The sequence below is a fragment of the Rutidosis leptorrhynchoides genome, chromosome 2 (genome assembly GCF_046630445.1).
Source record: "Rutidosis leptorrhynchoides isolate AG116_Rl617_1_P2 chromosome 2, CSIRO_AGI_Rlap_v1, whole genome shotgun sequence".
Lineage (NCBI taxonomy): Eukaryota > Viridiplantae > Streptophyta > Magnoliopsida > Asterales > Asteraceae > Rutidosis > Rutidosis leptorrhynchoides.
In genome coordinates, this window is record NC_092334.1 from 44,559,082 (window position 1) to 44,577,634 (window position 18,553).

Genomic DNA, 18,553 nt, shown 5'->3' on the forward strand with positions numbered 1-18,553 from the left:
AAACATGAAGATTCAAGCTCAAAAATGCCTAAAACCCATTTTACACCTCAAACCCAATATCTAGGAATTAAGCCACGAATCTAAGCAAACAAACCTGGATTAATGATCACGAAGATGATATGAATCAATCCTTAAAGCCTCTTGATTCAATTTCTAGCTTAGATCAATTAGGGTTTGAGATGAGATGAAGTTTGGTACGTACTTGTTTGAGAAAAGTCTAAAAATGAGAAGATAGAAGCAGTTTGCACTCTTAGGTGGGTATTAAAACCCATACCCCACAACACACGGGTATTTACCAGTTATCTTATCTGATAACCTTTCGTATCTCCTTAGGCGGTCCTAACGGAGTCTAAATTAAATAAACCAACCTGTTCTGGGACCCTTGTCACAAACTGGTCACAACACAATTATAATAAAACACTAATAAAATAATTAAAATAAAAGCACTTAAGACTAAGCACAAATCCTACGGGTAAAATAGGAAACTTACAACTAGCCCGGGTTTCAGTCTGTTACAACTTTTGAGGTGTTTGAGCCCGATGCAGGGTGGTTTTGATGAAATGACTGCAAAATACAGTTCGATGTTCTTTGTGTTAGTTTTGAATGCGAACTTTAATTTTTCTCAACTTATTTTTGATGGAATGTTGTTGAACGTGAAAAGGAAAGTTCATCTGGTGTTTTCGAGATTCCTGCAGATAATGTTGGAAAAGCAAGTTCAAGGTTTAGTGAAAATTCCCCAGGATATGCTGGAACAAAATCATTGGAATAATCAATTGTTTAATAGGTTTATGCAGAATAGGATTGGTTCTGTTGAAATCTCTGAAAAGAGGCTGATTGGTCATCTGGCCAATGAAAACTATGTGTGCCCAGAGGGTTTGAGCTGTGGTCATGAAAACAGCACTTCGGGTGATGAGACTGATATTACTATAGCTGGAGAAGAAAAGGTGAATCAGCCACCACCGAAGCAAACAGGTTCTCAGTTAGTTGATGAGGATGATGTGACTGCTCTTGATGACAGTCAAGTTAATTTGATAAAGAGGAAGTTAATTGAAGCTCTAAAGGTGTCTACCAAATAGAGACAGAAGCGCTTGAGGATTTTGGTCAAAGATGGAAGTTCGTCTTCAATTACAAAGTCTCAACCGAAGGTCACCCCAACTACTCAACCTATTGCTGATGTTGGTGGTTCTACTCAACTTCCACCCACTCAAAAACAACAAACACCACCTACTCAACAAGTTCAATCTTCTCTGCGACCTGAGGGTGTTACTGGTGACTTGACTGGTATAGTTAATCGACAACTTATTCAGTTGACATCGGATTTTGCAAAATTCCAAAAGGCTGCTGAGGAGGATTGACAAAGAAGGGAAACAGAAATGTCTGCTTTGAGAGAATTGGTTGATAGACAGCAGATAAGAATAGATGAACTTGAGAAGAATGTGGGGAGTCAAGATGGAGAGATTTTGGCTCTACAAACTCAGAATCAAGATTTGACTGAGAGGTTAAATGAGTGGGAAAAGAAAATTGTGATTGAAGAAGAGGAGGAAGGGCCAGATCCTTTTGGTACTCTAGATAATGAGGAGGATAGAGCACTTGAGGTTGCAAAAGGTTACACGGAGGATAACCCACTGTACGTAACTCCACTTCAAGTTATAACTGTATCTGAGTTTTTAGCTATGCAGGATCGACTTAATCACTCTGCTGTTTATGATGATTTAGAAGAAGGGGATATCCCTCCGGATCTAACCGAGACTGAACAGGAATTGATGGAGCGTCTAGAGCGAGAAGCTAAGAAATCTGTTGACGCTGCATCAAAAGCCTCGACTTCAGGGGCTCATAAGTTTGATGAGGATTTAAGTGATTTTGATGCTGTTGATGAGAGTGATAACAGTTTTGATGAGGTAATAATTGAGGATGAGCCGACAGAGCCATATCCACGTTATGAAGGGTTCGCTGATGATAATCTTCCAACTTTTGCTGATTATTTTCAAATGAACGATGAGCTTTTGAATAGAAAATGCGAAGAGAAAGAACAAGAAAGTGTGTTGCCGGGAGGGATTTTGCCGGTGAAGATTAATAAAGAAAATGTATAAGTACTGGAAGAAGAATGGAAGATTTCAATGCAAATTCGTAAGTATGTGATGAAACCTGAGGTAGAGCCTCAATTTTTGAAGTTCATTGAGAATTGCGAGAGTTTGCGTGCTAAAGGAAAGATAATTGCTTGGGCCTACATCAAAGAGTTCGATATTTACGCGATAAAGAAAGAATCTGGAGTGGATTACATCAGATATTCACACGAGTTCACTTCGTTACCATATTTTGAATTCATGCAGGTTGCTAGGCTTAAGAAGTTGTATCAGGATTATGCTGGTACTCTTGACCTTTTGGTTCGTATGATAAGGAGATCATTTCGGTCACCTAACTTCGTTGGTTTTCGACCACAATTTACAAAGATCTCCTACAGGACGAACAAGAAAACGGGCATAAGAAGGAAGATAGTCAAGTATCGACTGGTGAAGTATATACGAAAGGTTCCTTTGAGGAAAATGCCGCAGTACTTCAGCCCTCGTTTTTTGTTGGTGGTATTATGATGAACGCTCGGAGGAAGCGGTTATTGTGTTAGATAAGGATGGAGGAGATGTCAATGATAGTATCAGGGTCCTCGATCCAATTTGGTTGACAAATTGCTGTGAAGAGGATATGTTTACCCTATACTACAACAAGATGCTCTATCGCCCAGAAAATCGTGTACAGGCTGAACAGTATTGCAGGGTTATGAAACTCTGTTACTTGAAGAATTGGGTGACTGATCCTTTTACTAATTGATAGTTGACTTTTTGTAATACGGCTAGGTCTTAGGGGGAGTTTGTTGGTGCATGAATCCCCAGCCGTGGTTTACGTTATCGATTTAATACATTCAACTATGTAATAACGTTATTGTATGTCTATTGAATACATTAGTGTTTGTGTGTGCTTAATTATATAATATTCAATATGTTAATCTGCATACACAGTCGATCGAGTGTGTTCACACACTCGACCGACTGTGTGACTCAGTCGATCGACTGAGTGACTCAGTCGACCGACTGTGTCTGGTATGCAGTATATATACGGGTTAAAGCCTCTTTTGTGAGGTTACACATTCCATTAACCCTAGTCGACTAGTTTTCGTCTCCATTGATCCCTAACACCGATTACCACCAAAATTAATCGTTTAGGCTTCGTTCTAATCTAGATTCATCTCTAGGTTTGACCGATACGAACCCAATACGACCCAAATCTCGGTTTAAGTCGTCTCTGGTGTTTTTTGCCTCTAGATACGATCCAAGCGACCTAAGATCCGTCCAATAATCGTCTACACTTTCGCTATTTATCCGTACTTTCTCCCTTCCTTTCATTCTCATTTGTTTTCTCTTTCTCCATCTTCCCTGTTTTGGGCATTTTTATTGAGATCTAGCTTTAGTTTCTCTTTCTAACGACGATTATCATAGGGCGATTACATATGTACTCACTAGGTAGTTATATGTTCGTTGGTTCTTTAGCTTTCTTTATGTTCACAAGTGATGTCTTCTTTTTTGTTTTTCGATCGTATAAGTTTTTCCTTGGTCGTCTACTTCCTTCCATAAGAAGGAAAGGCTTTCATTCACCTTGCTTTGAGAGCTAATTAGTCCCTTTTCTGTCTGGTCCTGAAGATCACATGGCCACATGCAACGAGTATGGCGGCTTCCATATACTTTGTGGTCGTTTTGTCATGTGTAGGGGCGAAGCTAGAAATTACACTTGAGGGTGACATAATTTTTACATGTCAATAACACTATACACACACACGCGCGCGCGCGCGCACACACACACACACACACACATATATATATATATATATATATATATATATATATATATAAATTCAAATTTTAGATTATCTTATGTTATGTTTTTATAATTTTTTTAAAGACCGATATTTATTATATACAAATATAATGTACAGTTTTGTTTACAAGCTATACATTTGCTCAAGGACTTAAATAAAGAAGTGGAGAAAGTCTTTCTCCTTTCTAACAACTCACTTGCAACTTAGACATCAAAACAGAGTTTAATCTGTTTTTCTTAATTAACTTGATATTTCATCATCCACGACTAAAAATTCATCTGTTAAACACAATTAGAAGTCAAGTATACAGACAGTTGAGGGTGGCAAAGCATCCCTTGGCCACCCTACTAGCTCCGCCCCTGGTCATGTGAGTGGCTTATTAGAGGACATCAACAACTTCTAATTTAGTTGAACAAGTATTGTCACATATTTAAATGTTTCGAGACTCAAATTAAAATTTGAGATAGGATTACAAAAATTTTGTACACATAGGTACTTAATTATTTTTGGTAAACAACATAAATAGAAATAAACATATGTATATCAGAGTCTCAGATTCTTTAAATGTACCCTAGAATTTATTAGGAGTATTATGATTACAACAACATTTTGTACACGTTGCAGGTTCTTGGTAGATGTACACTTTCGTTAGGACACCATATGATATTGAATTACCAAAAACATACATCGTAATGTAAGAACGACGCACGATGACATGATGTACGTATCATAATTGAGAATTCCTTTTAAAAAACTTGTACATAAAAATTATTTTCTCATGTCCCAACGTTGCATTATGTAAGAGCTTTATATAAAGTTATTAACATAACTTTTTCGTTTTCATATCAGAGTAATGGACTTAATTAAATACTTCTGTGCGATATCGATAAACACAAAGTTTCGTTGAATAATATCAATTAAGTCCAGATTTTATTGAGTTTATGAACGCGAGCTACTACCTCTCTTCAGTATTGTACCTAAACGACATAATAACTTAAACAAATCGTTTTAATATCTTTTATATAGTTTTGATAAAGACGAGTTTTCAAGGACGTGAAAGTCTGAAATATTACTTATGTAAATACAACTTTTGATTACGTCAATTTTGATCGATTTACCGACTTTTGACCGATTGTAATCGACTTTTAAACTTTTGACCGGCGTTAACCAGACTTTTTTCGCATTCGACCCGACTATTTACCGTTGACCAACTTATTAGAAGAAGTGACGGCGTCGAGACGGGCTAGTCATCAAAACACAGCAACCGGCGTCGCAACGAACGTCATTTACAACGCTCCATCAAAATAAATAAGTTTCGGAGTAATAAGTAATCTAGTTGTAAATGACTTTTTTTTCCAACAAAAACTTTAGTTGTTGGTATAAAAAGCAAAAAAGGCAATAGTACAAACTGGAACTATGATTTTCTTGAATTAAGTTTGTGGAAATAAATTACACTTTTTATATTAGCAAGGGGCGATTTAAAAAAGTAAACTAAACTTTCTAAATTAATTTGGACTTTTAACGTATCTCATTCACTAATCTCCACCTCATGTAACTTTATTAAAGAGAATCCAGAACTTTATACTTTTTACTCGCAATATAAAAGACATTTATTTATAATCCAAGTGAAATATAATTCAAGGGGCAATGGTTATTTTTCTGAGCTGAAAGTTCAACTCAAAGTGTAAAAATTTACCTTGAAATTTTTTTGGACTATCGGGGGCAATTGACCCCTCTTCACCCTCTTAAATCCGAACTTGCATATTATGTCATACGAATTTGATTGGGTTACAAAATTATTTTGATGTTGACGATTTAAAAACAAAATAAAAAATTATGGTGACTCAAGATGTATAATCTCTTTAATTAATTTTAAATTTAGCAACGACAGCCCTTAGGGCTATCGTTAAGATGCATAAAAAGCTTGTACGTGACGGTTACATTTGACTTTAAATCGGCGGTTATTGAATTATACAAGCTTTTTTATGAATCTTAACGACAACTTTAAGAGTTGTCGTTAGCATTTCCATAAATAAATTTAATTATTTTTTCAGTTGATTTTACTAGTTGATTTATGTTCTTTCATTGTCCATATAAACCAACTTGGATCTTATCAGCGAGATTTTGGGTTTCTAGTAATGGGCCATATGCTCTTTTAAACTGGGCTTCAAATTAAGCCCATTAAGTAAATCTGGCGCCATTTTAAATTGTTAAAAACCAGCTGCATCAACGGTAAACCATCCGATTTTTAAAAATAATTCATCTATCAACTGTCAACTGTCAACTGTTTACGACATAAAAGAAAAATTAATTTAAAAAATGAGTAGCAGATGCATGAGTATGAAACAGATTGAACGCAGAATCCTTCACAATCTTCATGGCCACCATACACGAATGAATCTCACTCAAATCCACGCTCAAATAATCCGTCATAACCTTCATCAATCCAATCACATTCTTTCTCACTTCATTTCTGTTTGTGGGTCCCTTCATAAATTCAAATATGCTCATCTCATTTTTCTACAAACCCAATATCCAAATATACTTCTCTACAATTCAATCATCAAAGCTTACTCTTTATCACCTCATTCTCAAACCTCACTTCAATTGTTTCACGCCATGAAAAATAACAGAATTTGGCCTGATGAGTTTACTTTTGTGCCTGTGCTTAAGTGTTGTTCGAATGTTTGTGATGTCAAGTTTGGGAAAACGGTTCATGGCGAGATTGTTTCACTTGGGTTTTGTTGTTTTAGTGGTGTTAGAATTGGGTTAGTTGAATTGTATGTGAATTGTGGGAAGATGGATGATGCGCAGAAGGTGTTTGATGAAATGCCTAAACGAGATGTGATTGTTTGGAATTTAATGATTCGTGGGTTTTGTAAGATAGGGAAAGTGGACCTGGGATTTGGTCTTTTTAAGGATATGAGAGAAAGAAGTGTTGTTACATGGAATACAATGTTATCATGTTTGTCAAAAAGTGGGAGAGATGATGAAGCATTGAGCCTTTTTCGTGAGATGTTGGATGATGGGTGTGAAGCCGATGAAGCGACGATTGTTACTATGTTGCCTGTTTGTGCGCGTTTGGGAGAAGATATTATCGGGGAACGGATTCATACATATGCTAAATCGAGCGGACTTTATAAAAAACATGTTTCCGTAGGCAATTCACTCGTCGATTTCTACTGCAAGCGTGGACTTCTAGATGCCGCTTTTATGGTGTTTGACGATATGCAGTTAAAAAATGTTGTTTCTTGGAATGTAATGATTTCAGGTTTGGCTTTCAATGGCAATGGCGAAAAGGGGTTAGCTTTGTTTGATAAGATGATCAAGAGCAGATTAAAACCTAATGAGTCCACTTTTGTTGGGGTGTTAACATGTTGTGTACATTCAGGATCCATACAAAGAGGCAAAGATTTATTTTCTTCAATGGTTTTAGATCATAACATTGAGCCAAAGCTCGAGCATTATGGATGTGTGGTTGATCTTCTTGGGCGTGGTGGATTGATTAAAGAAGCGTACGATATAGTAAAATCTATGCCAATGAAGCCAAATGCTGCATTATGGGGTGCATTACTAAGCTCTTGTCGTAATTATGGTGATATGGAGATTGCAGAAGTAGTGGTTAAGGAGCTTATAGTTCTGGAGCCATGGAATTCGGGGAATTATGTGTTGTTGTCGAATATATATGCAGAAAGAGGGAAATGGGATGAAGTTGAGAAGGTTAGAGTGATGATGATGGAGAGTAACATTAAGAAGGCATCAGGACAAAGCATGATTAGTTAATTTAACCAAAGAAGTTGTGATGGGCATAGTCGAAACGGGAGATGATCGCAATGGGTGGTAAAGTCCCCCTCGGGTGATCCCAATCGCTGTTCAAAAAAAAAAAAAAAAAAAAAAAAACAAAAAAACTATGTAGTCATTTTGGCGAAATGTTAATTGTAAATATGAGGTCATTGTAATGTTTAACTTATGAATTATGTGAAAATGCAGTGTATTGATCCCCGTATAAACGAGCGGTCACATCCCCTTGGAGCATTTGTTACAATGGTGTAGGTGAGTTTGTGGTGTGGGTTTTTTTTTTTTTTTTTTTTTACACTTTTTTAGTGACTAGAGAGTATGAGTTTTTAATATGAAGTTATGATAATGTGGGTTAAAAGCTAGAATGGTGAGATTTAATATTTATTTTTTATGTTATATTAATATTTTCTATATTATATACATGTAAAAAAAAACTTAAAAATAGAAAATGTAACATGCATAAGACTTGATAAAAGACAGTTAATTAATACCTTTAAAAAAACATAATTAAATCAAAAAAACATAAAAAATATATAATTTTTTGTGTGAAAATTGTTGAATATATTAAATAAATATATATAGGAAAATAATATTGGGTTAAATTTTTCTTTTTTTATATCAAGTCAAACTCAAACGGTCAATTTTTTGGAACCAATCCTCACTCGCTACATGTAGCCAACGCCGGCAATTCTCTCCACGGGATAGCAACCCACGCCCTTGTCCACGAGCAAAACCACTCCTTGTTACCCCATTTGGGGGCGTGGGATTCGGTCCAACTCAGCAGCCACGACGTGAGTTTGGAACTCTAACGTATGGTCTTAATGATACGTTCAAACATCACTATTTTGTTTCGTTACTGACTTAATATTTTGAGATCCAATCACCATGGAAAGTTCTGGAGATGGTGATTATCAGTAATCATGATTCATGAGATACCAACTCTTTCATCCATGGATGAATATTTTCTCTTCATCATGTTCTAAACAAGTAGTATCTGCTTGTGCTTCCAGAATTTCTTAGTTGCTTTTAGCAAGTTACAAACTAATCTTCAAGTACATATATCAAACAAAAATGATCCAATTAACTAGAGCAAAATCTCCATAGTAATAAAATCTCGGAAATACGAAAACTTGGGACATTTCACAGAGTCTAATTGAGCAATGCTAAAGATACATAAATTCAAGTCTAACCCATTCACCATTTGACACAAAAGTAAAAATAAAAAAATTACAGCGACAAGAAAAATATATATAAACAGTATTGGAATTCAAACACTCAATTCTTCAACTCAAATCCAGACATTAAAACTGAATCTCTAACCTTTAAGACAAATTCCAAACATTCAAATCAAATTTCTTACTTTTCTACTCAGAAAGTTTGGTTCTTTTTTCTCATCTGTCGTCTCCTACTTGATGTACTGAGAGACCCACTTGAAGCCATCACCATAACCCATTTTGCGGACAATGCTACACATGAACACCTCCAAAGGACGGACACCTGAATTTTCCAAATTAACCTTACCCTTGCCAGTAGTTAGACCAGTAAGTCCCATGTGGTAACGCAACTCATCTTCTGACGCAGCATAAGGAATGTCAATTTTGTTGCCCAGTATCAAAAAAGGTACAGTAGCCAATGACTCATCTGACAGCAGGGCGTCTAGTTCTTTTTTTGACTCTGCAAATCGTTCTTTGTCATATGCATCCACAAGGTACACCACAGCATCGACCTTCAAACCACAAAAAATAATTCGAGTGTAACGTCAATTTGTCAATGAACTTTAGTGTATGAGATTTATGAAGTAAGCAAACACAAGCATAAAAACATATACAAACATATAACCAACAACTACACCCAACCTTTTGTATATATGCATGCAAAATATAGATATATACACAAGCACAAACACATATACATACATAGTGTGTATATATGCATCCACAAGGTACACCACAGCATCGACCTTCAAACCACAAAAAATAATTCGAGTGTAACGTCAATTTGTCAATGAACTTTAGTGTATGAGATTTATGAAGTAAGCAAACACAAGCACAAAAACATATACAAACATATAACCAACAACTACACCCAACCTTTTGTATATATGCATGCAAAATATAGATATATACACAAGCACAAACACATATACATACATAGTGTGTATAAAAGAATTTACTTCAATTTCAGAGAAACTTTTAGAGTCCTATAAACTTAAATGTTATATTATAGATTTATGCCAAGTGATATTATGCAACTATACACACTTAAATGTGAGTTGTGGCAAAACGGAAGCCATTTGATGCTACCAGTGTGAATAAATCTCATCACAAGTACAAAACCTAGTTTGGTAAAGTTAAAAAACACGCAAAACCCTAACGGCGATATTGTATCGTATCCTTGAACATTAAACCTAAACACAAATGAAATCTTATCTAAAACTACAACAATTCCTTCGTATAAATTATAGAGTTGCTGTTAAATTATACAATTGCTGTAAAAGAAAATCCATCAATTAAATACAGAATGGCTAAAAAAGTAAGCACATTTTCATTACCACATTTTGGCAAATTAATTGATCGCCAAAAACCAACAACAGATTATGATACAATAAACCATCACAAGGTAGCCCAGTGTTGGGGCCCTGAGTTCCTTGCAAGAGGTCTCAGGTTCGAATCTTGTCTATTGTGGTGGCAAGGGAAGAGTTGGAAACAGCAACGTTAGTACATCACAGTATGGGGTCGGATTACTCGCGCCCAAACATGAAAAACTTTTACCTTTTACTTTTTAAATTATGATGCAATAACCTAAAAGTACTCAAAACACATAACACCACAAGCAAATAAAACAACAACAACAACAACAACAACAATACCCAATCCCACACTTGTAGGGTATGGGGGAGGTGAGACGTAGACAATCCTACCTCTACCCTAGGACAAAGAGAAGTCATTTCACCACCCCGAGTGAAACACTCACAAGGGTAGGGAAAGTCCTCCCTCTCTATGTTCGACGGATAAAGAGATTGCTTGCAACGGACCTCCGGCCAAAAAAAAAAAAAAAAAAAAAAAAAAAAAAAAAAAAAAAAAAAAAAAAATGCCAACGCCATGAAAATGGTGGAACGAATTTCCATGGGTTTTAAAATGTTGCCTGGAATTCGATTTAGGCTCTAAGCGACAGTCAAGTCGCCAATAATTAGACGCTTGCTGATGGCTCCCGAAACAGCGCCGTAAAAAAGAAAAAAGAAAAACGTACCTTAGAGTGTACTGCGGAGCACAGGACGAATAAAAATAAAACTGAACGCAAAAGGAAAAAAACAGTAGATATCCCATATAACCTAAACATCTTTCAACTTTTGTATACTAGAAGAATAATACACAACACAACTAGCAAATCAGGCATCTCTTTCTACCAAACATTAAAAGGTTTTGCCATCTAAAACCAATATCACTGAAAATAAATTTTGCATTTTTTAGTATAAGTCAAAAAAGGATCATAACAAACAAAGTTCCCTAATTGAGGAAAGATAACCCAATCCCTAGGTAATAAGCAACAAACTTTTCTTCTCCAAACATCAATTTTTATTTCCCAATCAGGTAATTTTCCCAATATATTACCTTTCTCCTGAAATTTAATACTAAGTTCCATTAAATTGATCTTTTTTTTGTTAAACATAAGTTTAGTTGCCCATATTCCAATTTATAAGAATTATATTACCTTCTACTAAAGTGACCCTGTTTATTAGTAGTAATTAAAATGATAAAATCCAATTCAACAACACAAAATAATATAAAAAAAAACAGCATACCTTTGCATAATAATCCTTCCAAACTCTACGAGCAATCTGATGACCTCCTAAATCAAAAGCTTTAAACTTTATCTGCCCAATACTCAGTTCTTCTGAAGTAGGATACTGCGTTGGCTGATGCTGCACCAATCTCTAAACCAACACAATAACAACTTTTAAAATTTTCAATTACATAAATAAATATTTTAATATAATATAATAAATTTAGAATAATAATGATAATCAAAATCAATTAAACTAACCTCATCTTTCAACATATGAAGCAAAGTAGTTTTACCGGCATTATCAAGCCCTAAAAACAAGATCTTAGCCTCTTTTTGCCATAAACCTAACGATGCCAATACTCCGTAAAACCAATCCAATAAAAACATGATTGATTACAGTAACAACAACAAAATAACAAAAACTCGATTTTTACTATCTTAACAGGTTTCTGATCAATTCATTCGATTTAACGAAAACGAATATATGGTGGATTTTAGAATGGAAGGATTTAGCGTACTGTGATTATATAGTAAACCCTTGAACAAGAAAAGTAGAATTATTGATGTGTATTTTGGGCGTTTTTGGGTATTATATATATGTGTGTGTAGGGGAGGGCGTGCGATATGATGTGGTGAAATATCAGCCGTTGGATGGATTATGATTTAAGACCGGTTGATCATAAAGAGGAAGTGTGATTTGTGACCAATAAGATTCGAGAGAAATATAATTATTGAGTCATCAAGTGAATCTCCGTTAGAATGATTTTTATTAAGATGAGATGTACTTCAAGAGAAGTAATTTTTTTTTTCTTTCTTTTTTCTTGACAAAATAACTAAAACTCGTAAAAAAAAAAAGGAAAACGGTGACTATTTGAACGAAAACTATTTATAAACGTGTTTTTAAGATTACCATTAAAAAGTGCAATTTGACTGTAACTAGGCAGAGTCAGAATTTGACACTCATTAACTCAAAATGTCAACGTTTTGTGTCAAATTTCAGTAGGGACAACGTCTTTTGTATTTTAACATTTTATTATTTAAATTTAATACATTATCTAATAAACATAAATGTAATATTCATAAAATAAAAAAGTACATTTGGAATATAAAAAAACAGAAACAGTTGATTTGGATGGTAGTTGAGAGGGTAATAGTTGAGAGGGTTTTCGAAATGGTTTGGGTTGGGTGGTGGTTGATTTAGATCCGACATATTTTTTTGTTTTATAAGAATTGATGAAGATTGAAGAAGAAAAGAATGAGAAAGAGGAGTATGAATGGAAGGAGTATAAATAATATAAATAAATAAATTTCGGAGTAAATAGAAATTCAAACGGTCATATAGCTTTAACGGGAAACATCCAATCAGAACACGCCACATGGCATTTGACGTTTTTTTTCCTCTGTCGACTGACGCCCCTGAGACGATTGATGTGATGTCGCGTTACAGGTGTCAGAGGGCGTGAGCGAGTCTGACGGGACTCCTCCGACTGAGACGACCCGACCCAATCCATAGGGACGAATACAATAACATATGATAACATTGCGAGGTACATGACCTCTATATGATACATTTTACAAACGTTGCATTTATTCTTAAAAGGCAAACTATCATTACATCAATATTTGACATTTTCGTCTAACATTTCATAATATCCAAATGACCTAATCTGTCATTTACTTATTAATATTCTCTATTGAACTCCAATGACTCGAATGCAACGTCTTTGTATCATGGCTTAAAAGGTCCCAAGTAGTATCCTTAACATGAGCTAATGCACAGCGGAAGACTTAATTCATACCTGAGAATAACATGCTTTAAAACGTCAACATAAAGTTGGTGAGATATATAGGTTTGATGCTAGCAGCGTTATAACAATGGAACACAAGATTTCATATATAAACATTTTAATAAAAATATTCTAAGTGGTTGAGCATTTGGTAACCATACTTAACATTTAATCACGTCGCATATTCCCTTTATTATGAAATCTTACTACACCGTACCAAGTGTAGTCACGAAATGAAGTACTGTGCAACCGTTGAATACTGGTCGTCCAGTCCGGTTGGGGTTGTCAGGACCGATAGATCTATCAACAGGATTCGCGTTTACAATACCGCTGTAAATAACAGTTACCAAGCTACAGGGAAGTATGCCAGTGGTACAACTCAACGTAGAATATATTTTTCAGTTACTTGTGTCCATAACGTAAAACATAAAATACATGTATTCTCATCCCGAAATATTTAGAGTTTAAAAGTGGGACTATATACTCACTTTTGTCTTGAAGATATGTAATTTCGACTTGGTCTCCGATTGATATCACGAACCTATCCATATATAATATATCAATACTTTTTCTTTTTAAAACAATCGTCACATATATATATACTTATAATACTTTTAATACTTTTAATAATTCCTTAGTCCGTAGTTAGCAGTCCGATGTTAGTAATTCAATTTTAATGGTTCATTTTTAGGTGTTTAATAAACCCCCAATGAAATCAATAAAACCCCCATCGTATATGTATTGGTCGAGATTAATCTTGACCCACGGTACCGGTGTTGTCAAATGACGTGTTGCGTACATAAAGTACCGGTGTTGTCAAATGACGTGTTGCGTACAATCATGGGATCTTATGATTAATCTTCTCGTATTGTTTACGGGTGATCCTGAACCATATAAAATTAAATTATGAGTACATATATATAAAATATCATGTTATTTTAGAAAGATGTGATTTATTTAATTTTTCTCCAATTATTTTCGTGGCTAAACTAGTCTTGGATATCCGATTTTGTTTTGGTCATAGTTTCTTCGTTACAACTCCGTTTTCGTTGGTTCAACTTGCCACTTCCTTGGTTCGAGTCCCTCTTTAAGAATATGAACTGTAAATACCTTAGTTTGTATTCGAAATCATAGGTCATAGGTCAAATTTTGGTGAAACTTATGAAGTTAATCATTTTTGTTACAAAAACATCATTTAATGACCATTTTTCTAAAAATACTTATACTATGAATTAAATCATGAAATTTTTATGTGTTAACATATTCATAAGAAATATCATTTTTCCAGAATATAAACCTCCAATTCAAAGTTCAAGATGGTTTTTAATTATCCAACCCAAAACAGCCCCCGGTTGCACTCCGACGTCATAAAAACAGTTTTTTAAGGTATTCTTTGAAAAACCAAGTTATACCTTGTTAAATTAGCATATATTTAAGTTATATTACAGGTCTTGAAGTATTTTAAAAGTTAAGTTAGAAGGATCTTGATGTCGTACGAGGTGTATACAAAATAGCTTATATTTTACTAGGAAAAACTATTAAATACGATACAATTTTACACAAGATATTTATTTATTTATAGAATGGATATACTTAAACCTTGCTACAACACTTATAGGCAGTGTACCTAATCGTACAGTAGTGTAGTTTTTAGTAAGTCCGGTTCGTTCCACAGGGAAATCTTTAAACAAAGCTCAACGCTATATTAGTTTACTTTTATAAAAATACAAACATATATATAAGTAATATTATTATTATAAAGGGGGGTTTTTACCGTTTAATGACCGGTTTGTCGATTTTAAGACTTTAGTCGCAGTTAAAACCTAATGTAAAATATAAAATAAATACAAGACTTAAATTAAAGCGTAAAGTAAATAACAATAATGAAATTGCGAATAATAAAAGTGCGATAAAATAAAATTGCGATAATTAAAAAGTACGATAATTAAAAGTGCGATTAAATAACAATAAATAAAAGTGCGATAATTAGAAGTGCAATTAAATATAAAATAAAGGAAATTAAATATGAAATAAAAGAATTATGCTTATTTAAACTTCCGTAATCATGATGTTCGACGTGTTGATTTTAGTTTTATGCCCATGGGTTAATTGTCCTTTGTCCTGGATTATTCAATATATCCATCTGGTTTTTGTCCATAACAGTCCATCAGTCATAAATATAAAGTGCGAGTGTCCTCGTCAAATTATTATTATACCCGAAGTTAAATATTCCAACTAATTGGGGATTCGAATTGTAACAAGGTTTTAATACTTTGTTTAATGAATACACCAGGTTATCGACTGCGTGTAAACCAAGGTTTTACTACTTTGTTAACAATTACACCAATTACCCTTGAATGTAATTTCACCCCTGTTTTAATTATTCTAGTGGCTATAAATCCATTCCCGTGTCCGGTTAAATGAACGATTATTCGTACATATAAATACCCCGCCCATCGTGTCCGATCGAGTGTATATGGTAATTTATAGGGACGCCCAATTGTAAATCTTTATATTAACATTAACAAACTTTCATTTAGTTAAACAAATATAAAGCCTATTAATAGCCCATAGTCTAATTTCTACAAGTGTCGTTCTTTTGTCCAAACCCCAATTATGGTACAAAGCCCAATTACCCAATTTTAGTAATTAGCCCAACATCATGATTACTTCGTTTTAAATAAGCATAATAATAACTTAGCTACGAGACATTAATATAAAAAGGTTGAACATAACTTACAATGATTAAAAATAGCGTAGCGTTACACGGACAGAATTTCGACTTACACCCTTACAACATTCGCTAACATACCCTTATTATTAGGATTTAAAATTAAAATTAAAATTAAAATATAAATTATATATATATATTACGTATATATTGAGAGAGAGATTGATATTAGGTGTTTAAAACTCGGAAGAAAACTGGCTTTATATAGGACCTGACCAGCATTTTCACTCCATGCGACTCGCATGGATTTTGTGCTTCTGGCCATGCGAGTCGCATGGCCACCCTGGATCCAGCCAAATTGCTTTGTTTTCTTCTTGCCGACGTAATATAATAATAATATATAATATATAATATATAATTATATATAATTATATATATATTATATTATATTCTTGTGCATAGTAGACTAGATATTTTTGGTCCGTTGCGTCGGGCGTTTCTTCTAGGCTCAGGTCCCGGTTCCGGATTTTCGGACGTCCTCGCGTATTATTTTAAATCGCGTACTTTGCGTCTTTGTAACTTGTACTCTTGTTATTTTGAGACGTTCCTCATCAATATTTTGAACCTTTTTGATTGTCTTTTGTACTTTTGAGCTTTTTGGTCGTTTGCGTCTTCAATTCGTCGAATCTGTCTTTTGTCTTCACCTTTTATTATTTAAACGAATATCACTTGTAAATAGAACAATTGCAACTAAAAGCTTGTCTTTCTTGAGGAATAATGCTATGAAATATATGTTCGTTTTTAGCATTATCAAATATTCCCACACTTGAGCGTTGCTTGTCCTCAAGCAATATTGTCTTGAAATACTAGAATCACTTCTTTATTCTTCACACTTTGTACATCAGTGATTTCTATACGGCGGTATAAACAATGGAAGTAACGATATGGTTTACAGTCCCACATGACTATAAAAATTTAGATCCATTAAGGAAATTGGATCTTTATGAAAACATTTGATCTTTTGAAATCTAGTTTTTACCCTAGATAAGTTTTCCGGAATAACCCTTTACCGGTGTTTGCAAAATATTTTTGTGGGTTTGGTGGGTTTTAGATTTGAAAATTTTAGCTCAAAACTTGCTGTTTTGTGTCACCCACTTGCTAACCTTGTATTTGGAAAGCAACACGTCCAGTTTACTTGTTCCGTATATTACCTTTCGGCAAACTACCGTCCGGTTGTAAAGGAAAGCGTTGAACAAGCAACTGTTAAGGCAATGTCCCGTGACATGCTTTTGATTATGGTCTATAACGTGTCGGACGCAATTACTATCCTTGGTAGGAGCAATAGTAAAGCTCACCCTTATAATTTTTCGGTCTGGCACAAGGTCCTGTCTTTGACCACTATGCAACCACCGTTCTTACGGTTGACACCCGATTTAGTTCAGGTGACCTAATGAATTCCAGGTGAATTCCTAGGATTTTACGTTCAATGGTAATGAACGCATTGAAAATAGGGTTTTCAGAAAACAAATCGGTTTGTAATTTTGATCAAAATATTTTCTCGTTTAAGTTCGAGTTTAGATATCATCGAATTCCATGAGTTTGTAATTCTCAATCTTTAAGGTCAATCTCTAGGATTGAGTAATATCAGTCTTAAATGCTGATTTTTAATCTTTAAGGAGATTATCCTTTCTGGGGATCTGATTCATTAGTCTTATCAAGCTAATTTGCACGGTGCCCCCCATTGTACGAGATAAATCCTTCTCATGGTTAGGATAAATCTGACCACATGGCGACCCTGTTTAATGCTGAGGTCCGTGGATTTCCTGCTGATTTTAGTGATGACTTTTCTAGATTTTTTGTCAACCTACAGCTGGTCTGGACGACAACTTCATGACCTAAATCAAGAAGCGCGTTTCTTTTTCGGAAGACTTTACTTCCTTTTAATGATGGAATTGATTCATCGTGTAGATCCATCTCTTCTTTTCTTTCATCGGGTAAAACAGTTTAGTTTAGTCCAAAGCAAAAGTATTTTCAGTTATTTGTTACAGATATATGTGACATATGTTTAAAATAACTTGGTAAATTTTCCCACACTTGGCTTTTTATTTTTCTTTTTATCGTCCTCTATTCCATTTTAAATGAATTTTAACATTTTAGTTTGTTTCTCAATTTATGTCCTTTCCGAGGTAACAATAATTTCGGTGTTAAAACCTAGTTTTATCGTTCATAAATATGTATAAACATGATTTTGAATTCATTTAATTGAAAATTTTGAAAAATTTTACTAGAATTGGGTAGTCAGTATATAAGACTAGGGCTGTTCTTTTTTATCAGAGAGCACTAGATTCTAATACAACTACTGCTTTACTAGTATTTTTAATGGTAACCAAGTGTTTAATATAAAAATTTTTAAAATCCGAAAGAATTTAACCCCTTCCCACACTTAAGATCTTGCAATGCCCTCATTTGCAAGAAATCAGTAACAATTTAAATTATTGAGGGTGATTAGTGTGAAAATGATTAAATTTTTACCAAAGTTTCCAAATATATTGGCGTTTGTTTGCTGAATGATAAATGGTGCACGTCATTTGTTCATTCCGTCTTGTTGTTATTTCACATATATTTTGCATCTTGTCGTCAAAATTA

At 34.3% G+C, this 18,553-nt stretch overlaps 2 protein-coding genes across 2 annotated transcripts; one reads left to right on the top strand and one right to left on the bottom strand.

Annotated features, from left to right (window-relative positions):
* The first annotated feature begins 6,199 nt into the window (after positions 1 to 6,199).
* Positions 6,200 to 7,650, top strand: LOC139890798 (pentatricopeptide repeat-containing protein At1g09190). The gene has a single exon (XM_071873713.1). It carries the CDS (start codon positions 6,200 to 6,202, stop codon positions 7,646 to 7,648), a length of 1,449 nt encoding a protein of 482 aa, XP_071729814.1. The 3' UTR covers positions 7,649 to 7,650.
* Positions 7,651 to 8,816: 1,166 nt separating this feature from the next.
* LOC139890799 (small COPII coat GTPase SAR1A-like) lies at positions 8,817 to 11,995 on the bottom strand. The gene is made up of 3 exons (XM_071873714.1): positions 11,708 to 11,995; positions 11,466 to 11,597; positions 8,817 to 9,389 (listed from the first exon to the last, which is right to left on the bottom strand). Exons 1-3 carry the CDS (start codon positions 11,834 to 11,836, stop codon positions 9,069 to 9,071), a joined length of 582 nt encoding a protein of 193 aa, XP_071729815.1. The 5' UTR covers positions 11,837 to 11,995; the 3' UTR covers positions 8,817 to 9,068.
* Positions 11,996 to 18,553: the final 6,558 nt, after the last annotated feature.

What these genes read in the sequence shown, in the direction of transcription:
- LOC139890798 (XM_071873713.1), top strand. Translation starts at nt 6,200, where the DNA reads ATGAGTATGAAACAGATTGAACGCAGAATCCTTCACAATCTTCATGGC.
- LOC139890799 (XM_071873714.1), bottom strand. Translation starts at nt 11,836, where the DNA reads ATGTTTTTATTGGATTGGTTTTACGGAGTATTGGCATCGTTAGGTTTA. An exon ending in TTCATATGTTGAAAGATGAG is followed by an intron (nt 11,598 to 11,707) that starts GTTAGTTTAATT and finishes GTGTTGGTTTAG; the next exon opens with AGATTGGTGCAGCATCAGCC. An exon ending in GGAAGGATTATTATGCAAAG is followed by an intron (nt 9,390 to 11,465) that starts GTATGCTGTTTT and finishes TGTGGTTTGAAG; the next exon opens with GTCGATGCTGTGGTGTACCT.